This window comes from Nematolebias whitei, chromosome 22, assembly GCF_014905685.2.
Source record: "Nematolebias whitei isolate Nwh7 chromosome 22, NemWhi1, whole genome shotgun sequence".
NCBI lineage: Eukaryota > Metazoa > Chordata > Actinopteri > Cyprinodontiformes > Rivulidae > Nematolebias > Nematolebias whitei.
Genome location: NC_056519.1, coordinates 19,414,828 through 19,425,085, shown reverse-complemented (window position 1 = coordinate 19,425,085; position 10,258 = coordinate 19,414,828). Strand labels below are relative to the sequence as shown.

Below are 10,258 nucleotides of genomic sequence, written 5' to 3'. Positions count from 1 at the left end.
TTGGAAACAGCAACTTTATTAGTTGTGAAAAGTACATTACAAAGAAATGAAGTATTTCAAGAATAAAAATGGAGATGTGTTTATTGCTACATGGAAGACAAAACTGTACAATAATAATAATTTAAAAAATATATCATCAACAAATCTAAATAATCCAGAGAATCAGTTTGTCCAGTCTTGAATATGAAGCAACCTACAACATGCTGTAATTTAAATATCATGCTTTGTATTATAATAGACTTAGGTTCAAGCTAATTGTAATGTATTGCAATTAAATACACTGAGGTTCAAATTATGACCCCCTCATGCCACATCACCTGAGCAGGAAACTTTAAATGTTACTACTAGTATTTTTTTTACTTATATGGTTTGTACATTGTGTGTCTCATATTTTTCAGTGCCACTGCTATACATTAATTTAATTCTTACAGTGACAATATTCTAATCCTTAATTTAATCCAGCACAATTCAGTACAGTCAGATTCAGGTGTGTTGCTGATTATAAAACAAATTGTCAAGTCTGCTAACAAAATCACTGGTTTCCACTGTATTTTCACTTAAATCTTTCCCGTTAGGTAAAAATGAAAAAAATAAATCTTTTAAAAGCTCAAATGTCTGATTTGTGAATATTATTCAATCCCGATGATTATAAACATTTTCGAGTATGTTTTTCATCAGCATCTGTTTTTATTTTCTATTTTAAAAACTCGAATAAACTGCAGAAGGTTGGTCCGTCCACTCGAGCTTCCGTAGCAAAGCGGCGTCACATGACCAGCTAACGGGAAGAGCGTTTTCATCAATTGCCTTGTTTCTCTACTCGGTTATTTCTCCTCCTAACACTTTTTAACTCCCATTTCGCCTCGGTACACGGTGCTGAGCCGCGTCTGAAGGCCGTCAGCTCCAGTAGTTTGTATTTAAATGGACAAAATGAGGTCGAATCGCTGCTGTCACTCCATCTTGTTGTGTTTTATCTGCGTCACGTTCAGCTCCGGGCTGTTCGGTCCATCTCTCCGGAGACCCAACATTGTTTTGATCCTTACAGATGACCTGGACGTCGCTATCGGGGGGCTGGTTAGTAGATTTTATTATATGACTCATTTCTTAACCTGATTTTATAGAAGTGGAGGATTGTCATGTAGAAAATCAAACATTAAGTCTGATTTAATCTTTAAGTCCTGTTTAATAAAGCTGACGGTTCACATTAGTAGGACAGAAGATTTATCATGTAAAGTATACACTAATAAACAACCAAAACAGCCCCCCCCCCCCCTTTTAAATGAGTTCTTGACCTGTTTAATGTGCAAGCTTTAATAGATTTAAATGAAATATTTCAGGAAAGGGTTTTGTCCTATTAGCAAGACACACTTTGATTTGTTTGCACTCTTAAACAAACTAACTGGACGTTTATTAACCCTTATTGGATAATCACATTACATGCTCTAATCTCACAAAACAGAAACTAGTAAATCTGTTTTAAAGCTTGTAGCACATCATGAAACTCAAGTTTCTTCACTGTGAGCTCTACACAAGATGTGATGACTTCTTTAGTTTCACCAAGTTGAGTGGTTGGAGAGGAGATGACTGAAATCAAACTTGACTAAAGTATCTTTACGGTGACATCATGTTTTCTGGATGGCTTTTGAACTGTCAACAAGAGAAGGGAGATTTCATTTCGGAGCCCTGCAGAGTCTGGGTTTGTTATCTATGGTAGTCTTTAGAAACCACTGGGACATTAAGCTTATCACACTCCAAACAAAGAGTCCAGAGACCCGAGTGTTATGTGAACCGAACGATTAAAAAACAAACTTTAGTGAAGTGGGTGCAGAAAAATCCTTCCAAATGCTGATAATTGTTACTTTGAAAAAGCTACAAGTTCTACCAATGATCCGGGTCACGGCACCAACTGTTAAAGACGTGAGCTGGCTGCGGACCACCGGATCCAGAAACCCCCTCCATCCCACGTCTTTACCCCCGGCTCGAACCTCCCTCAGAAGTGGCAACTATAGTAATCAAGGAAACGTCAATTAAGTTTTATCAATTATATTAGAAAAGGCAGGAAAAGATTACAATTTACAGCGCTGGACTCTCCTATTGAAATCCCAGGGAGACTCTTTTTAGAGTTGCTGGCCCAGTTTAACACAGTCAGAACTGGGTCATAATTTCATTATAATCCCGTCTCTGAGCAGATCAAAACCATAGGACCAGTCTAGAATAAAAATATCTTAACAACTCCAAAAAAAAAAAAAAGAAGTGACTTCCAGCAACTGCGGCGACAGTGCATGAGCGTAGTGGGGTAAAAAACAAGACGCACAGACCTGTATTTCATGAACACATAAGAGATCTGTGTGACTGTGTTTTCTGTAGTACACTTAAGAGACACAGTGTTGTAGCTGCAGTACTTTCACAGGTTTTTTTTTTCATTCGAACTTTATTTAGACAGGTTAATCCCATTGAGCCCCGGGGACTAATTTACAAGAGAGACCTGAGGTTACACAGAGCTGAGCTCCATCTTTGACGTGTCCTGTTCTGCGGCCATGCAGGACCGTACGATAAGAGGTTTCAGTGAGCAGCAAGTTGAGTTCTGCTTCAAGTTGTTGATGAGCTTTAAACATTTATGAGCCAGGCTGCGTTTTTATTTTAAGATCAAGATTCTCAAGGAAAGTAGATGAATGTAGCTTCACCTTGCTCACTGATGTTGTTTCTCACAAGGAAATATGTACAATATCAGATAATTGATATGAAGTAGATGCATTTCATTGTGTTTTAGAATCCGCTGACAAAGACTAAAAAACTCATCGGTGATGCAGGGATATCCTTCACAAACGCAGTAAGTTTCACCACTTTCGTTGCGTCGTTTAGGATGATTCACTTTTCTTCGAATGACTGTTTTCTTGACTTTTTCCTCTGCGTTTCAGTTTGTTGCCAGCCCTCTGTGCTGCCCCAGTCGAGCCAGCATCCTGACGGGAAAGTACCCTCACAACCACCGTGTCATCAACAACACCTTGGAAGGAAACTGCAGCAGCAGAGCCTGGCAGAAGAGCGAAGAAGGCCACACTTTCCCCGCCTTACTGAAAAATTACGCAGGCTACCAGACCTTTTTCGCTGGAAAATACCTTAACCAGGTAAAAATATTTAACTGTTGCAATTTTTGTTCATTTTCTGTTGGGGTTCAAATGTTTTACTCAGAGAAACAGAGTTAATATCACGTTTGCATTGGCCATGTGCACATCAGTGGTGATTAATTTCCTGTTTACATCCTGCTTTGAAATTAGGATTTTTCAAGAGTTTGAAAACCCAAAGTTCACTTCAAAGGGATTCATTGTCTTCCAAAGCACTCTTGTGTTGTTGAAATCTTTTTGTAGACCTGCAGGATGCCCACTGTTTGGTAGTTTCACGCGACTAAATCAAAAACAAGTGGCTATGTTGCATTAACAGTGAACAGCTAATCAGAATTTCAAGGTGTAAGGTGCAGCTCTGAAAACCGACAGACGATGGACGGGGCCCCAACTGATATCTAAGTATAGTGCAAAACAGTAATTAAGGCAAAAAAAGACAAAATCATGCATAGCTTTATTAGTCAGAAACTACCTGATTAATCAAATTTAGGCTGTAAAAACAGGACTGAATAACAAATTGTGACATCAAAACAAAGGTTGCATACAAATATTAATCCTAGATTCCTAATGTCATGGGCGATAATTGGAACCCAACCAATATATCGGTAGGGCCGATAATTTAGGCCGATATAGACTTTTGAGAACATGTCGGTATCTGTGATAATTGTCCCATTATTCACTGATATATTATAAGCACTTGTAATTTTCATCCCTAAAATGCTGGAACCAGCTGTAATTGTGCAATGTATCCAGTAGAGGGCGCATGAAGACTACTTTCAAGTCATGTCGTTCACTTAAGTTTCACTTTCATGTTTGGCATAGACGAAGCAGGGAGCAATACTGTGTAGCGTATTTTGCTGAACAGAGCATGGTAAGTTTATTTTAACTGATCTGTAAATTAAAATAAATCAACAATAATAAATTATCTTCAATCCTACAACCCACTTGTCATTAGTTACACGCCTCTCAAGTTTACAAGCTAACGTTTAGATAACCTAACATAGGCTATTGCCTTGTAAAACTTTATTTAGAACAATAAATCTAATGTAGAGGTAAATACAGACCCTTTCCAAAAAAAATAAAACATCATGGAAGAGTTGTTTAACTTCCATAATTCCATTCAAAAAGTTGATCTTTAATAGATGATAGATTCAGGGCCCACAATTTAAACAATTTCAAGTATTTGTTTATTTTTACATAATTTGGGCTTCCAGCTCATGAAACCCACGAAAATAGGATTAAAAAAAAAAATTAGAATACTGTGAAGACGTCAGCCCACACTACTTCTCAGTTTTTGCAGAATAAAAGAAAGAAATTAGGATCACAACAAATCAATAAAAATATGGTACTTTCAAAACGATACGTCAATCTTCAATACTTGGTTGGGAATCTCTTTGCCTTAATCACTGCCTCGATGTGACGTGGCATTGAGGCAATCAGTCTGTAGCATTGACTGGGAGTTATGGAAGCCCAGATTTCCTTGATGCTTGCTGTCAGCTCTTCTTTGTTGTTGGGTCTGGTGCCTCTCCCTCATTTTCCTCTTGAGAACACTCCATAGATTCTCAGTGGGGTTTAGGTCCAGCGAGTTTGCTGGCCAGTCAAGCACTGTGGCATGGACATCAAACCAGGTTTTGGTGCTTCTGGTGGCATGGGCAGGGGCCAGGTCCTGCTGGAAGATGAAATCTGCATCTCCATACAGATCCTCAGCAGAAGGAATCATGAAGTCCTCTAAAACATTCTGGTAGACTGTTGCGGTGACCCTGGATTTAAGAAAGCAGAGTTTACCAACACCTGCACCGAACATTGCACCCCAAATCATGACTGACTGTGGATATTTCACACTGGACCTCAAGCAGTATGGGCTCTGTTCCTCACCCTTCTTCCTCCAAAACCTTGGACCTTGATTTCCAAATGAAAGGCACACTTTACTTTCACTGGAAAAACAGGACTAAGGAACCCGTCTGAATGTGGTGGTTTTTGAAGCTGTGACTCCTGCTTCATTCCACTCTTTCTGGATCTCTGCCAGATTCTGGAATCTTCTCTGTTTGATAATCTGCTGTAGCCCACGGTCATCTTTTCCAGCCACATTTTGCCCTTCCACTAGACTTTCCATTGATATGCTTGGACACAGCACTCTGTGAACAGTCAGTCTCCTTAGCTATGAACTTTTGTGGCTCACCCATCCTATGGAGGGTATCAATGATGGTCTTCTGGCCAGTTATGTCTGCAGTCTTCCCCATATTGAACCGAACTCAGACAATTAAACCAAACTGAAGCAATTTAATGACACCTGGGGAAACCTGTGTGGGTGCTTTGAGTTTAGTAGATGATCAGTGTCACACTCAGTTTAAAACATTCATGTCCTGCAACATTTGGGCTGATTTCTCCACAGTATTCTAATTTTTTGAAATCCTGTTTTCATAGGTTTCATGAGCTGGAAGCCCAAATTATGTTAAAATAAACAAATACTTGAACTTGTTTAAATTGTGGGCCCTGAATCTATAATTTATTAAAGATTAACTTTTTGAATGGAATTATGGAAGTGAAATAACTTTTCCATGATATTCAAATTTTTTGGAAAGGGTCTGCATATGTCAGTGTTAGTAACGTTATCTTTGTCGTCCTCAGTGAAATGCAATGTTTGTCTGAAATCTTTACTTCTCTGCAAAGAAAAAAATAAACTCTGCTGCTAATTAGATACAGATACTAATTAGATCTTCACCATACTTGACTGTTTAAACAATGAACAGAAGGGCATTTCTTTGTTTAATTTATATTTTTGTAACACACTTGATATATTTATGGTGAATAGTGGAGGATAGAAAATGTGAATGCACGTTGGAAAAACTGTTTTTATGACCAGTGCACCACTTGTAAACCTACTGTGGGTCTACATATAGCTTGGATCTGATTAGCTTAGCTTCATGGTTGCTAACAGCTGCGCTAAATAAACAAGCTCCGCTCCACTCACTGTTTCTTAGATTCTTGGTGGTGGACAAAGCTCAAAAATGTTCAGCCATTATATCTGTTATCAGCATTAGCATCGGTGATAGCCAAAATTTCCATATCAGTCGGGCTCAAGTGATGATATTCAACATACTGCCAGGGTTGTTGCTATGGTCCTGATAAGTCTAGGAAAAGGCAGGACACACAACATATGAAGCCCAGACAATTTTTTAAAAAGTTTTTGACAAAGCTTTAATTGTCATTAAATCCTCTGAACAAAAATGCAGACTGGGAGGCCTGGTTAAAACAAAAAAAAGAGGGAGAAGCCCCGAACCAACCGTCGGATTCGGGCCGCTCCCCTCGCCCTATAACCCAGGGACTAACCCTACAACCAAAAACCGGAAAACCTAAATTACACAGGTGACTCCCAGTCCCAAAAACAAGTAGCTCAACAACAACTGTGACAAGGTGCAATAAACAGTGTCCGGAGCGGGCGCAAGGCTGGAGAACAAGAACCGTCAACCATCAGACCAACATCTCCTCTGGACTCCCTCGCTCGTCCAGCAGGCGGAGCTTGGTCCTTTTAAGCCCCCCTCAGCCAATCAGCTGCACAGAAATCAGCTGCACAGAAAAGAGCATTAATTACAAACACACACACAGACATAATTGACGCAGGGGCACATCACAGTTGTGTCCAAAAGAACTAAAGGATTTTAGGAGGTGCAGCAGAATAATCTCTGATGTTTATTTATCCTGGGTTTAATATCAGAACAGTAAGTTGTAAGAGTCAGAATGCTGCTAAGGTCTGTGGGTTTTATCTGTAAAACAAAAAATGTTAATGCATATTATGGGCTTCAGTAAACTGTCTTAAGAGTCATGTACATGGAGAACAGAATGCAGTGTTTCCCCTAGTTGACTTGCCATGGCAGGGTGCTCAACTCATCCATGATTTTTGTTTACGTGGGGGCCAGAGACACATCTGAGCCGCACGCAGTTTGTACCGACAGTTTTCTAGGGTGGGAGTTCAGTGTGAGGGAAGAGGCTGCCTTTAGCCTTTTAGCTAGCGCACCTGTATTGCGAGCTGCTAGCTTAGCGTAACGTCAGTGCCGACAGGTGGGGATGGGGTTCTGTTGACGGGGCAGGGTGCCCCGCTTGTACAATGGTTGGGGAAACACTGGGCCACATCTTGACTGTTCATTTGTCATTAAAATGTCTAGGCCTGTTGCGATAAACAACAAATCAATTAATCGAATGATAAATGAAAATTATCAACCTCATTTTCATTTATCGGATTATCGTTTCTTCGTGTCTCTCTCTTTCTACTGAAGACACTGGATGATAAAAAGCTCAACTCCGGTGTTCTTCACTGACTCCGCCCTTTCTCTTTTCTCTTTAAAATCAGTTTTAACCGTCCAAAATTGCGTTTTTGGATCGTTAAAAGGAGCTAACCTGAGAAGCTAAGCTACGAGCTAAGCTAACAGACCGACCTCGGGGATAAAAACCTCCGTCTTTTCGAAGCTACAAAATTCACAGTTGAAACCCGTGCCTTCATGTAAAATTATTTTTCTCAGCAAAAAGAAGCTGAGAACTTGTTTACTGATTTTTTAAATTAAAAGCTTTGTGTGAAAAATGCTAATGCTACAGAGCTCAAACCACACCGAGCATTCGCCATTTTGAGAATCAGAGAGAGACAGCCCATGTCATGTCAAGGGGCCTCCCTCCCATTTTTCTTAAAGAGACACACTGCTCGCTCCCTCACAATCCATCCTTCTGTTCAAACAGTCTTATACTGCCATCTGGTGGTCAAAAAGGTACTACATGCAAAACAAATGAACATTTCTTCTTAAATTTGACAATAATTACTACTTATTGTCAAATTTCAAACAATATTATCGTTTATCGCAATAATTTCTGAGACAATTAATCGCCCAGAAAAATTTGTTATCATGACGGGCCTAAAAATGTCTGCATTTGATCTTGTGCTTTCCAGTATGGCCACTCTGAAGCTGGTGGATTGGAGCATGTCCCTCTAGGCTGGAGCTACTGGGTCGCACTGGTAAGTTGGAAAGTTCAGCCCAACATTCTGAAGACACTCTTAAGCCTGGAAACATGTTTTAATTTAAAACTCCAGCATTAGGAGCAAAAATGAATTTGCTTGAGACTGATATATTAGCTGTATTAGTAAGAATCCATGTGTAGATTGTGACGGCAGCGGTTATAAATATGCATTAACAATTTGAATACAAGTAAAATAAAGAGGTACAATAAATGTTTGTGTTGTCTGAAGAATCCTAACTTTTAGTTGTATGAAACAGTGAGCACTTGAGTTGTGTTCTTCAGATGTAACACGTGACTGTACGAAGTTGCTGCAGCATCAGGAGGTAGTTGATGTTCTTAGTAGTATTTTTCTTTTATTCATTTTACTTCTCTGTGGACGGGTTTAGTTGAGAAACGGTGTCATTCGTTTCATGAGGTGCAGCTGTGTGTTTAGTGACGAGTCAAAATCTTAGAAAGGAGGATGTTTGATGGGGCTACCACCTTACACCCCCACCATGGACTCAGATTTAAAACTAGTCAGCCTTTTGTTTTTGGGATTCCCTTCTTTTAATAAAACTGCAGCTTTGAGCTGCTGCCTTCAGAAACCAGGGAAGGAGCTGGCGAAGTGTCAGAACAAACACTACTGTGTTGTGGTCAAGTATCTCCCAGTTATGTCAGCTAGCTGATGGAAGTGATGGTGAAACTGAAACCTCATGAATCAATGAATCACTGACACAATTACTTCATGAAAGATGCTGTGAAGCACTTGACACAGTGGGAAGAGTGGCATCTGCTCATCGCAGCCGGTCAAAAAGCTTTATACTTGTATTTTATAAATATTCTGAACATGGTAAATATAGATGTATAAAAACTTGAGGAATGGGGACCATACTTGTGTTACTTTGATACGATTGTATAATACACAAGTGTTGTGCGGGATATGAGTTCACTGCTTTGAGATTGTGCTCTATCTGAGAAAAGGGCTTCCATCTTCTATATTAATGAAATAATTCATGTAATCACTATAATACAAACCAACTGTTCTGATCTACAGACTACCAAAGTAGTCAACCAAACAGCACTTGACTGTACCCATCTGTTATTAATCCTATTCTCTCATACATTTAGTGTGTTTGTATAAAAGACGGTGTGTTGCGTTTATATAAATATGTATATTATTTAGTGTTTGTAACTAAATCTATCTAAACCTAAACTACTGAGACACTCTCCCATAATTTTATTTTACCAACAAGTACAAGAATGCCGTTGAACTTCTCTCTAACAAACATCAGTTTTTACAGTAAACCTGTGAAACCGTGCCACACCTGCTGTAGTCACGTGATTTTGGACGCGCTGACCCAGAGCTCAAAACTACGGCGGCCGACAGGCGCAAACGCACAGCAAACCGTTGCATATGCTGCAAACGTTCAACCTTTATTTATACAGGTTAGTCCCATTGAGCCTCGGGGACTCATTTACAAGAGAGACCTGATTTTAACAAAGAGTGATGGACAATCATAAAAGATGTGTACAAATTATTTTTTTAACAAGTTAAAAGAAAAGGACAATCAAAAGGAAAAGTAGCGAAAAAACAGCTAGATTATAAGTCTGTAGAAAACTAAAAGCAGGAACATGTCTGCATTGGTTCTTGCCAGGAACTTAACAGATGTTTGAAGCCACTTAGAGAGGTCAAGGTCGAGAGCTTCAGATCTTTTTGTAAGATATTCCAGGAAACAGGAGCGGAGTAGGAGAAGGACCTTTCGCCTAGTTCAGTCCGCACTGAGGGAACGGTGAAACTCACTGCAAACATGTGATTGATGCAAACTTTAAAACAAAAGTAGCACATGCAACAGAAAAAATAAATGTTAAAGACTTGGTGGTCGAGTCCCTCTATTGGTCGGGTCCGTTTTGCTCAGTTGAGTTTGCAGCGTTTCTTATTTGCAGTTGATTTATTTTGGGGCAGTTTTTGGTATTTGCAGCTTTTTTCCTTTGCATTTATTTTGTTGTATGTTTTTATTTTATTTTTTGCTCTGTGATAGCAGACCATTTTTTTTTTTGCAACATTTGTTATTGAGTTTGCATCATTCATGTGTTTACAGGGTGTTTAGCTCTTTGCTGTGCATTTAGCTGCTTGCTGTGCGTTTAGCTTCTTGCTGTGT

The 10,258-nt window shown here is 39.4% G+C and overlaps 1 protein-coding gene across 1 annotated transcript in view; it reads left to right on the top strand.

Annotated features, from left to right (window-relative positions):
• The first annotated feature begins 755 nt into the window (after nt 1–755).
• The window catches only part of gnsa (glucosamine (N-acetyl)-6-sulfatase a), a 19,132-nt gene continuing 9,629 nt past the window's right edge, over nt 756–10,258 (top strand). The window contains exons 1-4 of the mRNA XM_037695932.1: nt 756–1,071; nt 2,768–2,827; nt 2,916–3,122; nt 8,053–8,118. Of these exons, the coding sequence (XP_037551860.1) occupies nt 919–1,071; nt 2,768–2,827; nt 2,916–3,122; nt 8,053–8,118 (486 nt within the window). The 5' untranslated portion in view covers nt 756–918. The remainder of the gene's footprint in view (nt 1,072–2,767; nt 2,828–2,915; nt 3,123–8,052; nt 8,119–10,258) is intronic.